Source organism: Triticum aestivum, chromosome 3A (assembly GCF_018294505.1).
Source record: "Triticum aestivum cultivar Chinese Spring chromosome 3A, IWGSC CS RefSeq v2.1, whole genome shotgun sequence".
In the NCBI taxonomy this organism is placed as follows: Eukaryota; Viridiplantae; Streptophyta; class Magnoliopsida; order Poales; family Poaceae; genus Triticum; species Triticum aestivum.
In genome coordinates, this window is record NC_057800.1 from 700,327,385 (window position 1) to 700,351,753 (window position 24,369).

A 24,369-nucleotide genomic window follows, 5' to 3' on the forward strand; every position below is an offset into this window, starting at 1 on the left:
ACACACACACACAGACACGCACACATGTAATGGCAGAAATCAATTGAAACAAAAAAAGGCAAACTAAAACTAAAAAAGGAACAATATAAAACAAAAAAGACAAAAACAAAAAAAAGTTCCAAGGAAGAATGGATCAAGCAGGGCATTGGTATTACCATACCAGAAGGAAGAAACTGGAAATAAACACTTAAAAAATATGATCACATAAAAAACTGCACACAATTGATACGAAAATTGCATTATTTCATATATGCAAAAGTACATGCTACCATCGGCCGGTGGATAGTTTTAAAAGATCCGTCGCCTTGCGAGCCACTCATTAGATATGAGACAATCTAGTGGCTGTGCGCCGTCCTTTACTTTGCAACAGAAGCCTTGTTGCGGAACCTTTTGTAATAGAGATCATATTGCAGAAATTTTTGCAACAATCATTGTGCTGCAAAATGTTTTTCAGCAGAGATCATGTTCATAAACGTCTTTAGAATCTTTTTGCAGTAGAAATCTTGTTGCAGAAATATTTGCAACGAAGGTTGTGTTGTAGATTTTTTTTTTGCTGCAGAGAGCATGTTGCGGAAATGTTTGTAGACATTTTTTGCAGTAGAAATCATGTTGCATAAACATTTATAATTCTTTTTTGCAATGGAAGCCTTGATTCAGAAAATTTATGCAATGAAGATAATGTTGCAGGAATTGTAGTGCGGCGGCACCAGAGGTTGCGAATGAGCTCAAGGAGGCCACAACCATGGATGCCGGTGCTCCTTTGGAACGCCGCGACGTGGAACGACAGGAGATGGCGGTCGAGGCTCCAGCGACAGCGGGCGACGGCGGGGCGGTATAGTCCGTGCGTTGGTGCTGCTCGAGTTAGAGGCGACGCTGATTGAATCGGTGTGTGTGTGTGTGTGTGTGTGTGTGTGTGTGTGTGTGAGAGAGAGAGAGAGAGAGAGAGAGAGAGAGAGAGCACGGAGGAGGAAGGAAATGAGGAGGGACACGCGCGGCCGAGCACTTGCTCACCCACGACGGTGATAGGGCCTCAGGAGGCATGGTTCAGTTGGTTGTGGCTGCGCACGTAGGCCATGGGCATGTTTGGTTGCCCGCATTAGGCCCAGCCTGGCCCGCACGGGAAGAAAGTGGCCCGTTTGATTGCCTGCGTTCACTGTGCAGCCTGCATCGCACGAACCTTAAAGCATGTCCAGGCGAGCGCACAAGGTGGGCCACTTGCACGAGGGGAGATGGGAGGGATACGAGCTGGTATGCAGCTTGTGCGTGCTTATCTTCTTCTACCTTGAGTAACCTTCCCTCTAATTCTGTTCTTCCTATCACCTTCCGATCTACACAACGGTGCTTCGATTCGAGGTAAGCTCTATACGAAAAAGATGCACCTCAATGCTACGGTTCCATTCAGGTGATCGGTTCGTAGTTTCGTCGGCCGTAAGTTCTTAATTTCATCTTCCCGTTTGAAGCTGTTCTTGACGAATTTTGTCAGATTCATCGCGCACGATCAATCGTTTGAATTTTCCTTTGACCAGCAGCCTAATCTCGCAGTTCCTCACAACATTCGTGTTGTAAGTTTTTGGTTTCGACGATCGTAGCTTCATCTGTCCTTGAACAGCAGCTTACTGTACTCACCCCGCCATGTCGAGATCCTTTGTCCTCGTCCTCATCCTTGCCTTCTTCTACTGCAATGCCACAGCGGTTGCCGCGTCGCTCGTTGTCATCGTCCTCATCCTCGTCCTCGCCGCCATGACAAGAAGGGGAAGGACAGCCGCTGGGTCGTCGTGCCCTTGTGGCTGGTCATGGTGTTGGACCTGCTCAGCCTCATGGGCGCGTACAGCGCCGGCACCTGTCGGGACAAGATCTCAACCGTCTACTCTGCGGTGCTGGTGGCCATCGTCTTCCTCTACATCCTCGTTCTCAAGACGATGGACTACCGAGACAAGAACTCCGGCACCGGCACCGGCACCGGCTCCTCCTCCGTCGACTGTCTTTGCGCGATCACCACAACTAGTTCGCCGACGGTGTCACTCGCCGTGCCGCCGACGGGTTCGTGTTGGGGAACGTAGTAATTTCAAAAAAATTCCTACGCACACGCAAGATCATGGTGATGCATAGCAACGAGAGGGGAGAGTGTTGTCCACGTACCCTCGTAGACCGAAAGCGGAAGCGTTAGCACAACGCGGTTGATGTAGTCGTACGTCTTCATGGCCCGACCGATCAAGCACCGAAACTACGGCACCTCCGAGTTTTAGCACACGTTCAGCTCGATGACGATTTCCGGACTCCGATCCAGCAGAATGTTGGGGAAGAGTTCCGTCAGCACGACGGCATGGTGACGATCTTGATGTTCTACTGTCGTAGGGCTTCGCCTAAGCACCACTACAATATTACCGAGGAGTATGGTGGAGGGGGGCACCGCACACGGCTAAGAGATCAATGATCAACTGTTGTGTCTGGGGTGCCCCCCTGCCCCTGTATATAAAGCAGCAAGGGGGAGGAGGTGCGGCCAGGCAAGGGGTGCACCAGGAGGAGTCCTGAGTAGGACTCCCCCCCTTTCCATGTTGGACTAGGACTTGGGGGGGGGAGGAGATGAGAGAGGGAAAAGGAAAGGGGGGGGGGCGCCGACCCCCCTCCTTGTCCAATTCGGACATGGGGGGGGGAGGAAGGGGCGCGAGGCTGCCCCTTGGCCTCCTCTCCACTTCCTCCACTAGGCCCATTAAGGCCCATTAGGTTACCGGGGGTTTCCGGTAACCTCCCGATACTTCGGTAAAATGCCGATTTCACCCGGAACACTTTCGATGTCCAAACATAGGCTTCCAATATATCAATCTTCGCGTCTCGACCATTTAGAGACTCCTCGTCATGTCCGTGATCATATCCGGGACTCCGAACAACCTTCGGTACATCAACATATATAAACTCATAATGAAACTGTCATCGTAACGTTAAGCGTGCGGACCCTACGGGTTCGAGAACAATGTAGACATGACCGAGACATGTCTCTGGTCAATAACCAATAGCGGAACCTGGATGCTCATATTGGCTCCTACATTTTCTACGAAGATCTTTATCGGTCAGACCGCATAACAACATATATTGTTCCCTTTGTCTTCGGTATGTTACTTGCCCGAGATTCGATCGTCGGTATCTCAATACCTAGTTCAATCTCGTTACCGGAAGTCTCATTCTGTAATACATCATCCCGCAACTAACTCATTAGTTGCAATGCTTGCAAGGCTTAAGTGATGTGCATTACCGAGAGGGCCCAGAGATACCTCTCCGACAGTTGGAGTGACAAATCCTAATCTCGAAATACGCCAACCCAACATGTACCTTTGGAGACACCTGTAATGCTCCTTTATAATCACCCAGTTACGTTGTGACGTTTGGTAGCACCCAAAGTGTTCCTCCGGCAAACGGGAGTTGCATAATCTCATAGTCATAGGAACATGTATAAGTCATGAAGAAAGCAATAGCAACATACTAAATGATCGGGTGCTAAGCTAATAGAATGGGTCATGTCAATCAGATCATTCAACTAATGATGTGACCTCGTTAATCAAATAACAACACTTTGTTCATGGTTTAGAAAACATAACCATCTTTGATTAACGAGCTAGTCAAGTAGAGGCATACTAGTGACACTCTGTTTGTCTATGTATTCACACATGTATTATGTTTCCGGTTAATACAATTCTAGCATGAATAATAAACATTTATCATGATATAAGGAAATAAATAATAACTTTATTATTGCCTCTAGGGCATATTTCCTTCAGTCTCCCACTTGCACTAGAGTCAATAATCTAGATTACACAGTAATGATTCTAACACCCATGGAGCCTTGGTGCTGATCATGTTTTGCTCGTGGAAGAGGCTTAGTCAACGGATCTGCAATATTCAGATCCGTATGTATCTTGCAAATCTCTATGTCTCCCACCTGGACTAGATCCCGGATGGAATTGAAGCGTCTCTTGATGTGCTTGGTTTTCTTGTGAAATTTGGATTCCTTTGCCAAGGCAATTGCACCTGTATTGTCACAAAAGATTTTCATTGGACCCGATGCACTAGGTATGACACCTAGATCGGATATGAACTCCTTCATCTAGACTCCTTCATTTGCTGCTTCCGAAGCAGCTATGTACTCCGCTTCACATGTAGATCCCGCCACGACGCTTTGTTTAGAACTGCACCGACTGACAACTCCACTGTTCAATATAAACACGTATCCGGCTTGCGATTTAGAATCATCAGGATCAGTGTCAAAGCTTGCATCAATGTAACCATTTACGATGAGCTCTTTGTCACCTCCATATACGAGAAACATATCCTTAGTCCTTTTCAGGTACTTTAGGATGTTCTTGACCGCTTTCTAGTGATCCACTCCAGGATTACTTTGGTACCTCCCTGCTAGACTTATAGCAAGGCACACATCAGGTCTGGTACACAGCATTGCATACATGATAGAGCCTATGGCTGAAGCATAAGGAACATCTTTCATTTTCTCTCTATCTTCTGCGGTGGTCGGATATTGAGTCTCACTCAACTTCACACCTTGTAACATAGGCAAGAACCCTTTCTTTGCCTGATCCATTTTGAACTTCTTCAAAACTTTGTCAAGGTATGTGCTTTGTGAGAGTCCAATTAAGCGTCTTGATCTATCTCTATAGATCTTAATGCCCAATATGTAAGCAGCTTCACCGAGATCTTTCATTGAAAACCTCTTATTCAAATATCCCTTTATGCTATCCAGAAATTCTATATCATTTCCAATCAATAATATGTCATCCACATATAATATCAGAAATGCTACAGAGCTCCCACTCACTTTCTTGTAAATACAGGCTTCTCCAAAAGTCTGTACAAAACCAAATGCTTTGATCACACTATCAAAGCGTTTATTCCAACTCCGAGAGGCTTGCACTAGTCCATAAATGGATCGCTGGAGCTTGCACACTTTGTTAACTCCCTTTGGATCGACAAAACCTTCTGGCTGCATCATATACAACTCTTCTTCCAGAAATCCATTCAGGAATGCAGTTTTAACATCCATTTGCCAAATTTCATAATCATAAAATGCGGTAATTGCTAACATGATTTGGACAGACTTAAGCATCGCTACGGGTGAGAAGGTCTCATCGTAGTCAAACCCTTGAACTTGTCGAAAACCTTTTGCAACAAGTCGAGCTTTGTAGACAGTAACATTACCGTCAGCGTCAGTCTTCTTCTTGAAGATCCATTTATTCTGAATTGCTTGCCGATCAACGGGCAAGTCAACCAAAGTCCATACTTTGTTCTCATACATGGATCCCATCTCAGATTTCATGGCTTCTAGCCATTTTGCGGAATCTAGGCTCACCATCGCTTCTTCATAGTTCGTAGGTTCATCATGATCTAGTAGCATGACTTCCAGAACAGGATTACCGTACCACTCTGGTGCGGATCTTATTCTGGTTGATCTACGAGGTTCGGTAGTAACTTGATCTGAAGTTTCATGATCAATATCATTAGCTTCCTCACTAATTGGTGTAGGTGTCACAGAAACCGGTTTCTGTGATGTACTACTTTCCAACAAGGTAGCAGGTACAGTTACCTCATCAAGTTCTACTTTCCTCCCACTCACTTTTTTCGAGAGAAACTCCTTCTCTAGAAAGGATCCATTCTTAGCAACGAAAGTCTTGCCTTCGGATCTGTGATAGAAGGTGTACCCAACAGTTTCCTTTGGGTATCCTATGAAGACACATTTCTCTGATTTGGTTTCGAGCTTATCAGGTTGAAGCTTTTTCACATAAGCATTGCGGCCCCAAACTTTAATAGATATGCAAATTTATTCGTATTGCAGAACCGCGGCTATATTTTGAGTGTTCGGACCTCACGATATTTACTATGCTATATGCCTACATGATTGTCTCTTATACGATTGCGATTGACTCTTCTAGTCCAAGCCCCTGCCCCCCCTATCGCCATTTTCTGGCTCCGTCCCTGTACATGCAGGAAGAATAAAAAAGACACCTGCACTGGTTGCATGCTGCTTCGGGGACTTGTCTACATGTACTGCCTGCATGCCAGTTTGCCTACTTTTCAAGCTAACTCAGCAATTGCCGTGCATTGTTGTTATGGGAGTCGAACAAATATCAACCAAATAAGAGGAGCACAAAGAAACATGGTGCTCCGAGATCACGGGACACTACAATCTTTATCTATCAACATGTTATTTTAAGCTACGTTTTAATCAATTGCAGAGAGACACAAAGGAGAGTCGTGCATAGATTTGTAATTTGTGGCAGTTTCTTTGATCGAAATCGACAATGGCCGCCCAAGCTCCTCGTAGAAAATAATACCAGCAAAAGAAAATGTGTGATACTTCAATAACTGTGACATTGTAGCAAGCGATTGACAGACAAAAAGGACAGAGTAGCAGAAAACAATGGCAACCACGACCTCTTCAATGCAGAAATCCTCTGAGCCAAACGTCATTCAAAAACTCCTAGTAGTTCAGACCATCATAGCTCCTATGCAGAGGCCAGCGTGTTTTTGTGTGTGCGTGTTTGTGTTGGGTGTGTGATTCCCAGCTATGTAGAGGCCGGGTGTGTGCTTATTATGTTTGTATCCACTTGATAATCCATTGTGAGACAATAAAGTTTGTAAGAGAATAAGCGTTTCTACTCCCTCGAGGGGAGCCGCGATCTGTATATATTGATGATGGCCGAAGCCAAGCCTTGGCGTACAAGGAAGATTACAAGAAGTTTGAGTAGAATACATAAAAGGAAAGGAGTCGGAGTTTACATGGAACAATATTCTCTAACACCCTCCCTTAATCTTAACTATCTTAGATTAAGATTACTCTTGAACTCCTCAAATGGTCTTGCTGGTAAAGCCTTTGTAAAGCCGTCTGCCACTTGATCCTTAGAGGGAATAAACTGTATTTCAAGTTTCTTTGCTGCAACCCTTTCTCGCACAAAATGAAAATCAATTTCTATGTGCTTTGTCCTTGCATGAAACACAGGGTTTGCAGACAAGTATGTTGCTCCCAAGTTATCACACCATAAACATGAGATACGATTTTTCTTGATCCCCAATTCCTCAAGAAGTGATTCGACCCAAATGATTTCAGTACTTACATTCGCCAAGGACTTGTATTCAGCTTTTGTGCTTGATCGTGACATAGTAGCTTGCTTTCTAGCACTGCAAGAAATAAGATTGGACCCGAAGAACACTGCAAAACCTCCAGTTGATCTTCTATCATCACTGCATCCTGCCCAGTCAGCATCAGAGAATGCACTCACAAGAGAGGAGCTAGAACGTTTGAAATGAAGTCCTGTTCCCATAGTATGCTTCACATATCTTACAATTCTCTTGACAGCTGACCAATGTGCAGAAGTGGGAGCATGCAGATATTGACAAACCTTATTAACAACAAATGAGATATCTGGACGTGTGAGAGTTAAATATTGTAATGCTCCCACAGTACTTCTTTACCTTGTGCTCTCTTCTTCTTGAAGTGGCTCACCTTCATATGCTGAGAGTTTTTCTGAGGAATATAAAGGTGTAGGTACTGGCTTGCAATTCTTCATTCCCATGCGAGACAAAAGCTCAATGATATATTTCTCCTGACTTAACACAATACCATCTTGAGTCTTTCTGACTTCAATCCTGAGGAAGAAATGCAAGTCACCTAGGTCTTTCAAGGCAAACTCTGAGCTCAAGTCATGTAGAAGTGCATTAGTAGCATTTTATGAAGAACTCGCAACTATGATATCATCAATATATATAAGCACAAAGATGACTACTCCAGCCTTGTTATAAGTAAACAAAGACATGTCAGCTTTAGAGGCAATGAAACCAAGATATTTCAACTGTAAGCTTAATCTGGAGTACCATGCTCTGGGTGCTTGTTTTAGACCATAGAGTGCCTTATCAAGCTTGCAAACATACTGTGGTAACTTCTTATCCTCATATCCAGGTGGTTGTCTCATAAACACTTCCTCTTTCAGAACACCATGCAAAAACGCGTTCTGTACATCTAGCTGTCTTAGGCTCCAACCCTTAGATACCGTGATGGCTAGCACAAGTCTGATAGTTGCAGCTTTCACAACAGGACTAAAAGTGTCCTCATAATCAATACCATAACGTTGCTTAAAGCCCTTTGCAACTAGACGTGCCTTATACCTGTCAATGGAGCCATCTGCCTTCTTTTTAATTCTGTACACCCATTTGCAATCGATGATATTTTTGCCTTTTTGGTTTGGTACAAGATGCCAGGTTTTGTTCCTCATAAGTGCAGAATACTCCTCATCCATTGCCTTCTTCCACTTAGGATCGTCAAGTGCACTACTCAACGTTGTTGGTTCTCCTGAAATACACAACATTCCATATGGTATAGTTCCATCTTTTCTTATTTTAGGATTCCGAATACCTTTCTGTAGACGTGTCATAACTCGTGAAGAAGTTGTTGGCTGGATCTCAGGAATACTGGCCACAGAAGATCCTGGCGAGTCTGCATCCGCTGACACAGGAGAATCTGTCGCCTCCTGCGCAGATGATCCTGCAGCCGCTGGTGCGGCCGCCTCCCCGATACGCACATGAGGGCCAACCGCCCGGGCCGGCACAGCAGATCCGCTGCCCGACCGCGGTTGCAGGCGCACGCGAGGCGAGGGGGATCCGGCCCCGCTGCTGGTCCCGCCTGTTGCTGAGGTGGCGGAGCGGGAGTGGCCCTCCCTTGATTCGTTGCCGCAGCTGACAGAGGCGTGATCCGAGGCGGATCTGCTCGCATGATCCGAGGTCTGCACGTGCACAGGAGTTTCAGGTGCCGCCGGATCGCCTTCGTTGTCCGTGCCAGGTTCGTCTTCTTCCTCAGCATGCAATATAGGATCAATTTGATCTATATTTTCAGGATTTTGATCATTTTGAGCCCTGTTTTCTCCAGAGACCTGCACAGGCAACAGAGAGGAGCAAGTACCAGTAGAAATATCGTCACTTTGATTAGTACAATTGTCGCCCCCATGATCAAAGGACCGAAGATGTGAAGGAAGAAGAAGAATCTCCCTGCGAAGAAGTGCACCGGCATTTGGATGAAGTGATACAAGCGGAAACACGGACTCATCAAAAACAACATCTTGGGATATGTAGACCCTACCACTAGGAACATCAAGACATTTGACCCCTTTATGCATGGGACTATAGGCTAAAAAGACACACTTTTTTGAGCGGAAAGCAAGTTTGCGTGTATTGTAGGGTCTAAGGTTGGGCCAACATGCACAACCGAAAACACGAAGAGATGTGTAGTTTGGTGTGACACCAAGGAGTCGTGTAATAGGAGTTTCAAATTTGATAACTTTGCTTGGAAGCAAATTGATAAGATATGTAGCAGTTAATAATGCTTCATCCCAAAATTTAAGTGGCATGGATGCATTTGCGAGCAATGCAAGCCCCATATCAACTATATGACGATGCTTTCTTTCAGCAGATCCATTTTGTTGGTGAGCATGAGGACAAGAAACATGATGTGATATGCCAAGTTTTTGGAAGAAAGAGTTCAATCTTTCATACTCACCACCCAGTCACTTTGCATAGCAATGATTTTAGAGTTCAGTTTGCGTTCAACAAGATTTTGAAAATTGATAAAGACTTGGAAGACATCAGACCGTTTCTTTAACAAATAAATCCAAGTAAATTTACTATAGTCATCAATAAAGCTTACATAATAAGAAAATCTCCCAACTGAAGTAGGGGCTGGCCCCCATACATCTGAAAATATAAGTTGTAGAGGAGCAGTAGACACACTAGTAGAGATGGGATAAGGTAATTGATGACTTTTTGCTTGTTGACACGGATCGCAAACTGACTCAACACTATTCTCATAAGAGAGTTTATTTTTGCTAAGAACGTATTTAACTATGACTAAAGATGGATGACCTAAACGACTATGCCACCTTGATGATGATGGCTTGGTGACAATGTTGGCTTGTTTGTTGGACCATGAAGACGAAGATGATGCTATGAGTGGGTAGAGGCCTCCCACGCACCGTCCTCTAAGAATGACTCTCCTTGTTCTCAAATCCTTAACCAAGAAAAAATAAGGGTAGAATTCTATGAGAACATTGTTATCAAGGGTGAATTGATGAACGAAAACAAGATTTTTTGATGTTTGAGGAACATGCAAGACATCTTTCAAGTGCAAATTTTTCATGGGGTTTTTAACAATTGAACTACCAGTGTGAGTGATATTCATACCAGAACCGCTTGCCGTGCGAATTTGGTCACCTCCGTTGTACTTCTCCCGTGTTGTCAACTTCTCAAGTTCACCTGTAATGTGATTTGTTGTTGCACTGTCGGCGTACCAGTTTGTATCTACGCCATAGGAGACAGCATGCGCCTCCTTCTCTTCCTGATCGTTCTCTTCATAGCGCCACCAGCAAACACGTGCGCCTCCTGGATGGTGCCTGTAGCATATCTGACATTCAGGGTAGTCGTGATGTTGTTCACACACCTACTGCTGTTGTTGTTGTTGTTGTCGAGGGCGTCCTCTGAATCCGCCGCTTCTGTTTGCAGGAGAGGGTTGGCGATCACCGCGGTCACCGCGATCACCACGGCCGTGCCCCCTTCCTCCTTGCCCACGGGATCTGCCGCGGGACTGGCCACGACCTCTATAGACTGCGTTGGCCGATGAATGAAATCCTCCTGAAGACGAATCACCCAGCATCTCCATCCTCTGATCAAAAGCGGAGATCTGAGCAAAGAGGTCGTCGGCGGTGATAGTGTTCTTGACAGCGCCGATCGCCGCCACCACAGAGTCGTAGTCGCGGTCGAGTCCTGCCAGGATGTAGTCCACCATCTCCGGGTCAGAGACGGGGCGCCCAGCAGCAGCCAGTTCGTCCCCAAGGCTCTTCATCTTCGCCATATACGCTGAGCTCGACATGGTGCCCTTCTTGGTGTTGGTGATTGCGATCCTCAGATTGGTGATCCGGGATTGCGATTGCGAGGCGAAGAGATTTGTCACCGTCGTCCAGAGCTCGTAGGTGGAGTCCTTCCCGACGACTTGTGCAAGGATTTCTAGAGACATGGAATTGAGTAGATATGATAGAACCTGTTGATCTTTGGCGATCCAGGGCCCGTACAGAGGATTCGGCTCTAGGGCCGTGGTTTTGTCCGCCTTTGTGACCTCCACCATCTTCGGCGGAGCGGCGTCGGAGTTATCCAGGAGCCCAGTAACCTGCGCACCTCGCAGGGCTGGGAAAACCTGCGTCTTCCAGAGGATGAAGTTTCCTCTTGCGAGCTTCTCTGACGGCGGCGATCCAAGGTTAAGAGCGACACCGGCTGAGGAGGCCATGGAGACGATGGTATGTGGTTTAGGGTTTTGATTTTTGGCTAGATGTATGAGAAGAGGTGGCTCTGATTACCATGTAAGAGAATAAGCGTTTCTACTCCCTCGAGGGGAGCCGCGATCTGTATATATTGATGATGGCCCAAGCCAAGCCTTGGCGTACAAGGAAGATTACAAGGAGTTTGAGTAGAATACGTAAAAGGAAAGGAGTCGGAGTTTATATGGAACAATATTCTCTAACAAAGTTCACCCTTTGTCAAGAAAAAAAAGTTCAAAAGATCATACTCCATATACTATAACAATTTTTGTGCAACCAAAACACGAACTCCTCCGAAATGTCAGTCGTGTTTGCATGTATCAGTGCTCTGTGGTTTCGAACAAATTACAATGCTACCTAGGACTCGCACCTGCCCGTGCTTTGAAATGGAGGACATACAGGATACAGCCGTCTCCTTTCTTGGCGTACTCGACGTAGCAGTTGAGCTGCTCTCCGTCGTCCGCTAAGTCGAGCCCGAGTTGGTCGGTCAGCAACCATCTCGAAGCCCTTGGTCATCTGGTTTGGCTGAGCAGCGCCAGAGCCGCTTTTCCTTGTCCCCTTTTTTCACCACCTCGTGGTGGAAGAATGGCATCCCGAGCAGACATACTCTTTCAGCACAGCTTGCGACCTTGTCCTTCAGATCGTCCAGCTCCCAGCTGGCCTTGCCGGTGCCGCCGCCGCCCCAACACTGCAGGACCCGTTCCACGCAGAGCTTTGCTCAAGCATAGTGTGGGCGTTCCCCAGGACCATCATGCCTGGAAGCCTGCGGCCTTGCGGCGGCGGGCCTCCTCCTCCATCGCCTTCAAGTCCAACCACGCTATCAGCTCCTCGACCAGTGACCTGGCAAAAACATGGCCAGATCATCGACGATGGCGGGGTTGGCCATTGCGACGTCCTCGGCAGAGTCGATTAGAAGTTGGAACCCTCTCACGACGTGCTCCAGCCCCATGCATGGCGAGGGCATCAGTATGGAGGTCATCTCTTTCGGTCCATGGCTGCACTGATCGATCAGCTTCTTGACGAAGACAAGCTGTTCTCTCCCTACATGTTGCTGACAGACTCGATGATGTACCCTGCAAAGCAGTACTCATGTATGATCAGGAGTGCATCAGCCATACTATAACTCGTAATCATATATCACGCATTCTGTACAAGCAGTTCAGCAATTGCATCCATTCTGGGTGCAGTTTACAAAGAGGGAGGGAACCTGAGAAGAATAGAGGTGAGTACCTCGTTTTCTCGCAAAAAAAGAGCACCTCGTTGCAGGCGGGAGCGACGGGAAAACTGCGTCACTACTGGAATTTTCCTCTTTGCCGAGTGTTAGGATCTTTGCCGAGTGCATTATGTCGGACACTCGGCAATAATATCTTTGCCGAGTGCTTAACTCGGCAAAACTGCAAAACTCGGCAAATAGGCACTTTGCCGAGTGTCGTGGACAAAACGCTCGGTAAAATAACAAAACTCGGCAAACAGGGCTTTGCCGAGTGCTACACTCGGCAAAAAGGGGTCTTTACGAGTGTCACACTCGGCAAAAGGGTGTCTTCGCTAAACTGCACGGTTTTGGTTGTAGAGGTTGCATACGACCTCGGATGAAGATGGTCCAAAAATCAAAGTTGTTCATTTTGAGGAGACGGACAATTTCCGTGTTGAAAACCTTTTCATTTCAGGCCATATTAATTACACTTTTTGGCCTGCCGAGTATTTATATAGTCTCAAATGACCAAGGTTATGGCCATATTAATTGGATAGTTTATTATAATGTTCCCAAATTAGACACATAGGTGCATCTTGACATTACAAACAATGTTGCCAAATAGAGTTTCCTACTTTTTTCTATAAAAATCAATTTTCATTTTCTAAGTGTCAAAAATGGGTGTTTTCTGTGAAGCAAGTACAAAAATCGAGGTGCAAAATGGCATCACTCCAATTATCACAGTAAGTAGACCATATTTTATGCACAATTCCCAAGTTTCATGGATTTTCTAGTTTTCTAGCTATTCGCACATTTAAATGACTTTATGTCATTTTCCCGAAAGTAATTCAAATTTGAACTGCAAGTATGTGATAGCTTAGTCATAAAAGTTAGCAAAAAAGGTTTTTAGGTACAGAAATAGTCATTATATGGGAGAACCACTTGATTTTTGAGAGATTCAACCCCTTGTGATGAATAGCCATGTCGACCATTTTAACCCCATTTTGGGAAAAATGAAAGAAAAAGAATACAACTTCAAAAAATGCAATCCTTTCACATGGAGTGCTTTTATGTGTATTAGTTGCAAGGAAAAATACCAAACTTTCAATATAACAAATTTGAAAAAAAAAATCCTTCACAAAACGGACTATCATGTATGAACATTAATGGCTTTCAACTTAAAGGACCAAGGTGATGGTCATATTCATTGCATAGACTATTATAATGTTCCCAAATTAGACACATAGGCGCATATTGACATTACAAACAATGTTGCCAATTAGAGTTTTCTACTTTTTTGGATAAAAATTTAATTTTCATTTTCTAAGTGTAAAAAAATGGGTGTTTTTTGTGAAGCAAGTACAAAAATGGGGGTGCAAAATGGTACCACTCCAATTATCACAGTAAGTAGACCATATTTTATGCACAATTCTCAAGTTTCATGGATTTTCTAGTTTTCTAGATACTTTCACACATTTAAATGACTTTACGTCAATTTCCCAAAAGTGATTCAAATTTGAACTGCAAGTGTGTGATAACTCTGTTATAAAAATTAGCAAAAAAATATTTTTAGATACACAAATAGTCATTATATGGGAGAACTACTTAGGGTTTTGAGAGATTCAATCCCTTGTGATGAATAGCCATGCCATTTATTTTGACCCCATTTTGATAAAAATGAAACAAAATGAATACAACTTCGAAAAATACAATCCTTTCGCATGGAGTCCTTTTATGTGTACTAGTTGTGAGAAAAAATACCAAACTTTTCATATGACTAATTTGGAAAAAAAATCCTTCACAAAACGGGCTATGTCTACGAATATTCATGGATTTCAAGTCAAATGACTAAGTGATGGCAATATTCATTGCATAGTTTAAGTATAATGTTCCCAAACTTGGTGCCTCAATGCATCTTGTTATTACAAACAATGTTGCCAAATAGAGTTTCTAACTTTTTTTGTAAAAATAAGTTATTTTCCATTTTCTAAGTGTAAAAAATGGCTATTTTTTATAAAGCAAGCACAATAAACAAAGTGTAAAATGGCACCACTTCAATTTTCACAGAAACTATACCATATTTGATGGACCATTCCCAAGTTTTACAAACTTTCTAATTTTTTCTGACTATTACCGAGTGTTACGCTCGGTAAAAGTCATCCTTTTTTCTGATTGGTTGAGAGAAAGCACATTTTCAACCAATCTCAGAACAGACACAGATCGATGATGTGGCGTGGTGGCAGCTACACATCTCATTGCCCTCTCTTCTATCTCTCTCTCTCTCTCCCCCTCTCTTCTAAATCACGAGCATGTGTACATCGGCATCTCATTTTCTCATCTCTCTCCTTATCTTCTCTCACGGCCACCACCGGCGGGCGGCGGCCGACCACCAGCACCGCCGCGACATCGCGAGCGCGCCATGGAGGACAAGGCCCGCTGACATTCGTCTCCTCCGGCCGCTGACCTCGCCCTTCCGACGACGCGCCAGATCGGCCGGTACGTCCAGGTCGTGCGGGACGACCCACCGGACTCCCGCCTGCACTCGCTCGCCTCCGCCGTCTTTGCTCCTCTTCCCGGCCTAGCTGTTGTTCCTCTTCCGCGGCTCCTTCTCTTCTTCGACCAAGCAAACAGCAGCACCAGCGGTGCAGCTAGCTAGCTAGCTAGCACGCTGGTGTGTCTAGCTAGCTAGTACGCCGATGTTGTGGCTAGCCGGTGCACTAGCAGCTCAGGAAGACAACAAGGATCAAGAGCAGCAACAGCGCGCGCGACAAGCAGCAGCGGGCGCGCGATGGCAAGCAGCAGTAGCGGTCGGCGCCTGCAGTTGACCGTCAATGGATCTCGGTGTTAAACTATGTATAGCTTCTGTATTTGTGTACGTATATTGTACCTACTAGTACAAATGCCCGTGCGTTGCAACGGGCGATAAAATTAGTAAAATCCAGTCCTTGTGTCGTTCTGCAACAATTTTTATATTCAATTTTGACGAGTGTCAGTAAACATGTATCCTTAAGTATCACTTTTCAGTAAAAGCCTCCCTAACATCGTTTGTCGGGATGTATTTCAGGTCCACACTTTCATCCGATGATAATGTAGTGGTGTATGGAATGGTCTTTCAATTTTTTAAAAGTTTAGAATAACACTACTTTTTCATTTTCAGAAAAATTATTTCAAATTTTAATATTTTTAAATCCATTTATTTTACTACGACTGACAATTTGCACCATTTGGGCTTGGACGAAACATAAGGACTTGGTATACATAACACACACACTCTCAAAAAAAGTTGTGAATATTTCTCAAGAAACAGATGAGAATAATAAGATTTAATAACAACTTATGATGATGAGATATTGTAATAATTCCAACTCAGTTTTCATGAAAGTTTGTAAAACTTCGAAATATTTGAACCTCTGTTAAATCCTAGTCAGAAAAAAATCTATATGCTGAAACTAAAATTGTTTTTGTGTGAGTAACGATAAAATAGGGAAAAAAACTAAAAAAGAGAAACACACTGAAGAGGCAGCCCCGGCCCATCTTTATCTAAGCCCACTATACGTAGTCGGCACACTCTCAACGCCAGCCTCTTCCATTGCTCTTTCCCTAGCAATGGCACTCTTCTGCCTCCCCGATCTGCCTGAGAGCCTCCTGCACGCGGCGGACTTATTCTCATCTGCCTCAGCTCGCCGTCCTCCTGCTGTCGCACAGCGGCGCGACTACCACGACGCCGCTCGCTTCCCTCCTGCCGACCTCCTCTCCTCCCAGTTCTCTGTAGTGCGCGTCCTCCACGCCGACCTCGCGTGTGCGCCGCCTGCCCCTTCACACCAACGCCGCCACCTTGCCGCCGTCCCGGCGAGCCACCAGACAGCTGCCGCTGGCCTCTCCATTCTCCGTCGCGCCTGTCTACCCTCCGCCTCCCCTTGCTTCCGTGACGTGGCCTCCAATATTGCAAAGGTAATTCCTGCAATTTACCCTCTTCTCTCTTCTCTTCCCCATTCTGATTGCAATGGAGATTAATTAATTACATCATGGATCTAATTTAGTGTTTTATAACCGATTTGGTCTCAGTTGGTAGATTTAGTGGGAACCTCACCTCAATCGATGATAGTTCAACTGTCTCTGCTCCAAATCTGCAGGTCTCTGCTCCAAATGTCTGCTGAGCATCTTCTTCAATGAGCCAAAATCAATCGCTTGGTGCAGTTCCAGTTTGTGCTTACTATACAATACTAATTTCTAAGAGGCTACATCTCAAGAAGGTACACATTTCTCTGCCACCAGTTTCTGCAGGCCCGTCTGCCTGTTTCAAGCACACTAACTTCTTTGTATGCTCTAGGTCTGAATAACACTGTGTAGTATTTGAACAAATTTTAAACCAATGTTAGTAGCAAACCAAAAGCATCAGCCTCGTCTTCACATAGTAGGTTCAAATCAGTCTGGTTGATACAGCAATCCAGAGCCACAATATAGTATGAAAAAAGGACTGCAAGTTGCAAATGCAAGTATACATGCTCAGAGGTGCTAAATTTGCACACATAATTTGCACAATCATAATGGAGATCATCAATGTGATCAAAATTTAATCCATGTATTAATTGGACACATCATAAAGAAATAACTATGAATGAGTGAGTGGTTCCAGACATGAAGATATGCTCCTTGAAGATGCTGAAGTAGTTTCAAATTCTAACTCCGAAGTTGACTTTTGGATTCTTATGTAGAATCAATGGTTCTGTAGAATTGAAATAATGAATGTAAGGTTAGAAAATTAGCAATGTAATGTGAAACTTAAATGCGTAAGTTGTTAGTAAATGAACTTACAAATTTTGAAAAAAGATTTCAAAGGTTGCATTACCTATTTGGTGAGGACTTCTGTGTAGACAATATTTTTTGTGTATGCCCTGTTTGTACTAATTGTTTGATTATTCCTCTTTTTGTCCTTCTTTGTATTTGTGCCTTTTGTACCGATCTTCTTATTATTTCCCGTCTTCTTCTCCTTCGTTTTGTTCTCCTTTGTGTCTGTGTCTCCTGCACTGATCTTCTTATCCGTCCCCTTGTTCTCATCATGTGTTGCTGTTAATACTTTTATGTTTGATGTCGAGGTCGCTCTAGAAAGAGCGACATATAGTTGACCATGTGAGAAAACCGGTTCAGGCAGGTAGACACCGACATTTGGTATTGTCTGACCTTGTGATTTGCTTATTGTCATTGCAAAACTTAGTCTCACTGGAAATTGTTTCCTCTTGAAATTGAACGGGAACATGTCGTCGTCAGATGGGCATAATGGTATCCGTGGCAAGAAAACTCGCATTCCAGAGTGCTGCCCTACTACAATCTCTGCATCAATTGCATTTTTCTGGAATCCACGCACGACCAATCTTGTGCCATTGCAGAGTCCATTAGCGGGGTCAATATTCCTCAGTAGTATGATTGGACAATTTATTTTCAGCTTTAGCATATGTGGAGGCAGTCCATTTGGGGTGAGGGTGTTTAGGAATTCTGGTGGATAGTAGTTATGTGGGTCGTCTTCTACAGAGTCGAAGCTGTGGTACACCATCTCCTCTCCTTTGAAGCGATCAATCATTTTTAGGTTTATTCTGTCTACAGAGTCGTTCCTTGTGGATAAAATTGCTCTTGACGTGATGTATTTTGGATCTTTTAGGGAAGCATTGTCCATTCCGTAGACACTGTCGATGAGTCTATCCAGGCCATTATCATCCGTCTTATTTGGCACGCATATACTTGCAGGTAGAAGTATTTCACTATCATCATTTGTCTCCTCGGTTCCGTTTCCAATGCGTAGTAGGTATTCTGCGAACCACTTGTCATTTTGAGCCCTCATGTTGTGCACAAGCTTCAATTGACGCATGGAATTCCAGAGCTTGGACCTGCATAGTGATGCATCTACTATCTGGGCTCTTGTTCCCTTTCGAACAACGGGGAGCACTTGCCTAAAGTCTCCTCCAAATACGACTGTTTTTCCACCGAATGGAAGATCTGGTCTGTCCATTATGTCCCGCATGCTTTTGTCTAGCGCCTCCACTGTCTGCCTCTTAGTCATAGATGCTTCATCCCAGATTATTAGTGATGCTGCTTGGAGTAGCTTGGCTGTCCCACTTTGTTTTGTGAATCCACAAATAGCTCCATCATCTATTTTTAGTGGAATCTTGAACCTCGAGTGTGCGGTCCTCCCTCCGGGCATTATGGAAGCAGCAACACCGGAAGTGGCCGTCGCCACAGCAATCTTGCCTTGTCCGCGTATTGTGGCCAAGAGTGCCCTGTAAAGAAAAGTTTTTCCTGTGCCTCCCGGTCCATCGACAAAGAATAAGCCTCCTCTTTGGCGGTCAATTGCGTGTAAGATTTCATCATAGGCCTTTCTCTGCTCGTTGTTTAGGTTTCTATGTAAAGTTGCGTCCTCCGGGTCCACCTCGATTGAGGTCTCCTCGATGATCTCCCTAGGTACGTCGTCTGCCGTCTCATGTTGTTTCTCGATCTCTGGAAGAGGAAATGATTTTATGTCTTTTCCCATTGAGTGCAACATGTCTCTGATATTTCTAAGCACCATCTGTTCGACCGTGTGCTTGCATTTGCAGTTTCTGTTGTAGTCTTCTGACATTGACTCAAGGTGTTTGTTCCAGAGGCTACGGACGTTGCTAGGCTCGCAAAACACCAGGATTGTCGCGAATAGCCTTCGTAGCGATGATGGCATTCGAAACAACTCCGCTTCTGTCATGCAATCATCCAATGTGTTGTCTGCCTCAATGAGCCCCCGTTTTTCTGCAGCTTCACGGAAGGTTGGCATTAGTTGTGCTTCAACTGTTCTTAGGTCTTCGTAGCTGGTGGCGCCTGTCACATGGTTTAGGAGAACTCGAAGATAGTATCGTTCTCCTTCAGCCGGGTGTGCTGAGACGATTCTGCCAACCTGGAACAGAGCGGCCCGTTTTCTCTCTTGCCAAAACTTCCCGCGTGTTTGCCAAGTATAATATTCCGGGAAGTCTCTGTATAGTATGCCTCGTGCTTTCTCATGTAAGCTGTTTGCATGAAAGTACGCTGTCAACATTGATATATCTGTGCCTTCACGGTCGATAACATTCTTTATTTTTTCTTTGCCATGATATGAAACCATGTGCATATTTGGGAGATGCAGCTGTAGTTGCAAGACTGGCGGGTGCATTTTGCTTAGTTCGAAGCCATATATTCTCCACAGTGCTTCTGGTGGCGTCACCCAGCGTGCGTCTCGGTATTGTTGAATCTCGTCGATTTCGGCTTCATTTGCTTTGTCAGTTACAGATACAGATGCTCGATCATGACCCTTGTAGATGTACTTGAATAGGTACTTAACGGCTTTAATGCTTGAGCATATCTCAACATTTATGTGGCAGTTGAACATCCTTAATAGATAAGGGTTGTAAGGAACCACCCACCTGTTATCCAGTTTGCAATTTCGGACCGTTTCAGTCCGACCGTCATTGCGTCTCTTATATATTGGGTCGGAGTCCTTGCCTTGAATCGTAGTTTCGGTAAATGGCCTTGGGTAATTGTTCTTGCATGACGAACGATTCTTTGTGCATGGACATAATTTATTCAATGCACCACAAGGACCATGCATCATATGTTTGATTACCATTTTGTAGAGTTCTGGGTACTTGTGCTTGTTAGGGAGCTCAGCGGAGATGATTCTGTCATACTGTTCTGGACATGTGTACTTATATTTTCCGGTCATGATCAGCAAAAAGTGAGCATGTGGCAATCCCCTCTTTTGGAATTCTACAACATATGTATATGCCTTAACCTTTCCGAGAATGGCCTTCTGAAATAGTTGCTTCTTCATTTCTTCTAGCTTCGCCCTGAAAACACGAACTACAATATCTGGGCGATCTTGTGGTGTTTGCCCGGATTGTAGTTCACGTGTGATCTCGTCCCAATTGGGGTTGCAGGTCATTGTGAGGAATATGTCTGGCTTTCCATATTTTCTAACCGAAGCCATAGCATCTAGATACCGGCGAAGTTTATCGCGTGGTCCTCCAATAAATGATGATGCAAGTACCCTCTGTTTTCCGACTGCGTTTCCCTTTTCTTCTCCAGCTTGAATGCTGTCTAGAAGGCCTTGATATAGATCTGCCCTTATTTCCTTTTGATGATGCCAGATGTAATCTAGTCTAGAGCTTTCAATCTTGATGTATGTATCTACAGCAAACTGCTGGAAAAGTCGTCCGCCATGCAATATTGGGTTGAATATGTTTGGCCGTGTATGCAATTTATAGCAATAGTATTCTTTCATCGTTACCCACAGGCCATTGACTGAATCTGTGCAAATAATGAAAAGTTAGTTGCATATATATGTAGAAATGTTTGGTATATGTAAATTTAATTTTGGATAGAACAATGTCTGAAAATTTACCTGGTTCATCATCATCATTGATATCATCAGCATCAATACCTTCCTCTCGTGTATCCTTCTTTGGGATTTTCCTATGCCAACCCAGCTCAGCTCTTGGAAAGAACAAAGGGTACGACAATGGATCATAACACCCATAATATGATCGAATGTGCTCTATTTCGTTGTTGTTCCCATGTAGTATTACACTCTTGTCATAAGTATCTCTTCTTTCATTTCCTTCAATCCACACTGCAGCTACCTCTGAATTGATTGGTGCATTGTAAGTTCTCTGGTCCAATCTTTGGTCAAGGTTCAATATGAGTCTGTAGTCCTCAAGGTTCTGGGATTGTCCCAAACTCCTAAACTGTTGAGAGTATGGGTTATCGCGTAGAATGTCGGTTATTATTCGAATCACCTGCTTGTCTTGCTCGTACATTTCCTCGCGGCAACGGCGGTACCGATGCTCCAAGCTTGGATCATCATCGTAGAAGTATAGCTCCAGATGCTTTGGATCTGAGTGACTGTTACCGAATGAGTGTATATTATGGTAGATTTGACCATGTGCTCGAAACGTGTATATACCAGATGTTCGTATGTCGGTTGTTTCTTTATCAAGGTTGCAGTATAAAGTAGTAAACGAGAAGTGTCCATTGAAAAATCTTATATTGTTCCGAAAATGTCTTGCATCAGAGTCGTTGCTTGTCCAAAGTCTCTTGAGCTCAGGTGGTGTATCTGGATTGGCTAGTCTTATCTTTCCTTTTCTGCAGCATAGCCCCTTAGTTTCATTCTTGAATTTTGTTGCATGGCAGAAGCTGCAATTTGGTACCGTTTTGAGCACATGTGTGTTCTTCGGTATGTTGCTATGGACGAAATCATACGGGTCGGAGTTGTGAAATTCATCATCTTCTGTGATTTCGATTTCCACTTCTCTTTCCCATTCTAGTTTGTTTTGTAGCATCAAAAAATTAGTATAGGGTCAATATAAGATGCAAATATATTTAAATTGTACTGAGCATACCTTGACCCGAAAACATGTATTCGTACTCGTTTGTGTCTTCTTCAAATATGACTTTATCATAACCGTGATCCTCATTGTAAATTGATTGTGTTGGTGCATCTACCACTTTGATGATTGCATTTCTCTCACATATTACTTCATCATTACCTGTGTAGTAATTTTTTATTGTCATACACACACATACATATAATCTTTGTATTGGATAATAGTATATATGATATTGGTAATCTTACCGTGATCATCATTATATAATGATTGTATTCGTGCATTTACTTCTTTGATTGTTGGCAACATTGAAGAGGGAATGTCGTCCCACGAAGCTACATTAGATGTTTGTGTTGGGGCATCCACTTCTTTGATGCTTGGAAACATTGATGAGGGGATGTCTGTCCAGAAAAGATGATTAGTTGTCCAGACATGTGTATATCTATTTTGAATGACAGTCTATTGTATAAAATTTAGAGTATTACCGTAAATCATGACTTCTGGTTGCTGTAGAGGTTCTGTGTCATTGTTGCCGGTTTCCGTCATGGAAGCGTCTTCAGAAGCAGTTTTCGGCCGTCTTGTCATGAATTCTTCGTTACGACGGTGTAGCAATGCTTGTCTTTCTCCTGGCGTCACATGTTTTTTGTGTTTTACAGGAAAGTTAGAAGTACTAACTTCCTGTTCGGTTGCAATATATGCAGGGTTCTCCATTGCAATTGAGTCTTTGCTTGCTGTGTTGCGCTTCAACTCATTTATATTTTCTATTCTAGCTTTCTTTTGTGTTGGCTCCATATTTGCATATATCTGCCTTTGTTGGGCGCATATTTTTTCTTTCTTTTGTTGATAGGCTTCACGGCGCTTTTTGAGTTTTTTCTGTTTTTTTTCATCGGTCATCTGTGCATTGTGCTCTGCTATTTTTTCTTTCTGTTTTTGATAGGCTTCACGGCGTTTTTTGAGTTGCTCCTGCCTCTTTTCATCGGTCATCTGTGCATAACGCTATCTGTCTCTTTTTCTTCTTTGTTCCTTAGCATCCATTACTGGAGATTGTCAGAAATGCCTGCCTGCATGAGATTTTTCAATTATAAGTAATTATTATTTATTTATTCTTCAAACAACACTGACATTAGCAAGTGCAATGCAAACAAAGGAATTATATATTTCTTCTGGGGAAATCTTTGAGGCTGTTCAGACTGTATTGATATTGTTTGCACTCCCTTTTTCATAGCAGAAATAGAATGTCCTACAAGTCTGAATTGTTACTTTCAGTATCATTGACCAATGATCTGTTGCACATGTTTTGATCAGGGTGTAGGGGCATACAGGTGAGTTGAGAAGCGCGCACAGACAGAGCAAACAACCCAGACTGAAAAAGGGGAGAATTTGGTATGGCTATAGGCGAATCTAGCTGCTAGAAGTTCAAACTATATTTGTGTTAGTTTACTTTTCCTTTCTCATAGAAGAAACAGACTGCCTAAAAGTAAAGTTTCTGCTATCTTCATCGTAAGAGTCATTGACCTATGTGATATGTTCTGTCAAATTAACATACTGCTGCCAAGTATGTGCCTTTGGCTCTATTTAATGAAAACGGGATGCAAATTTGTCATGCATGGAAACAGATAAGAAAAGTACCTGATGTAAACCTGACTTGTCAAACAGCTTACTTGAATTGAAGCTCACAAGGCACGTGTGAAACTGATTCTGGTTAATTGAACCAAAGAACGGGATTGTGTGAGAATCAGCGTGGACATATGGGTGTATTTGTAGCACCAACTGTGCCTTATCTCAAGTAGGTTTCGGACTGTTGTACCTCTCTTTTATAAGCGTGTTCACTTTTCAGTTCCCGTGTATACCTTTTTGGTGTTATTTTGATGCAGAGTCGGACAAGGTTAAGACGTGCCTCTTTTTTTTGAGAAACCTGCCTTTTTTTCAATCGTATAGGAAGGGAGTACTGAGCCGAAATACCCAGCATAGTGCAGCGGCCCAAACGAACTCCTGGCCCGGGAAGGCGCTTTGTCCGTGGCTTGTTGACCTGCTCTTTGTGCAGGAGGCCCAGCACCCATCAACGGACTTAAAGCAACGGACTTAAAATTGAGATCAGCCCTTTAGTACCACCTCGTCACCTCGTACGTGACTTTAGTACCACCTCGCCATCTCGCACGTGACCAAAACTAATGGTAGAAAAAAAATCAATTGCGGGACGAAACTAAGAATATCACCTTGCTTTAATAGTAGGTATAGAGGTATAGATATAGATTGCAACAGACTCATTATATATATGAGATAAGCCACCTCTAGAGGGTTGAGCTGGTTTCCCTAAATCATTGTCTTACATGGTAACAGATCTAATTACGACCCACGCTTCCGCAAAACCCTAACCCCGCCGCCGCCCCCTCCATCGCGCCGCCGCCGCCGCCGCCATGTCGGGTGCTGCCGCCTCCAGCTCCTC

The 24,369-nt window shown here is 43.9% G+C and overlaps 1 protein-coding gene across 1 annotated transcript; it reads left to right on the forward strand.

Moving 5' to 3' along the window:
- The first annotated feature begins 16,112 nt into the window (after positions 1 to 16,112).
- Positions 16,113 to 23,594, forward strand: LOC123063327 (uncharacterized). Its single transcript, XM_044487082.1, has 3 exons — positions 16,113 to 16,497; positions 16,680 to 16,799; positions 23,229 to 23,594. Exons 1-2 carry the CDS (start codon positions 16,153 to 16,155, stop codon positions 16,701 to 16,703), a joined length of 369 nt encoding a protein of 122 aa, XP_044343017.1. The 5' UTR covers positions 16,113 to 16,152; the 3' UTR covers positions 16,704 to 16,799; positions 23,229 to 23,594.
- The last annotated feature ends 775 nt before the right edge of the window (positions 23,595 to 24,369 follow it).

Bases quoted from the DNA above. Each gene is read 5' to 3' on its own strand.
- LOC123063327 (XM_044487082.1), top strand. From the start codon at position 16,153: ATGGCACTCTTCTGCCTCCCCGATCTGCCTGAGAGCCTCCTGCACGCG. The intron at 16,498-16,679 runs GTAATTCCTGCA...CCAAATCTGCAG, and splicing joins TGGCCTCCAATATTGCAAAG to GTCTCTGCTCCAAATGTCTG.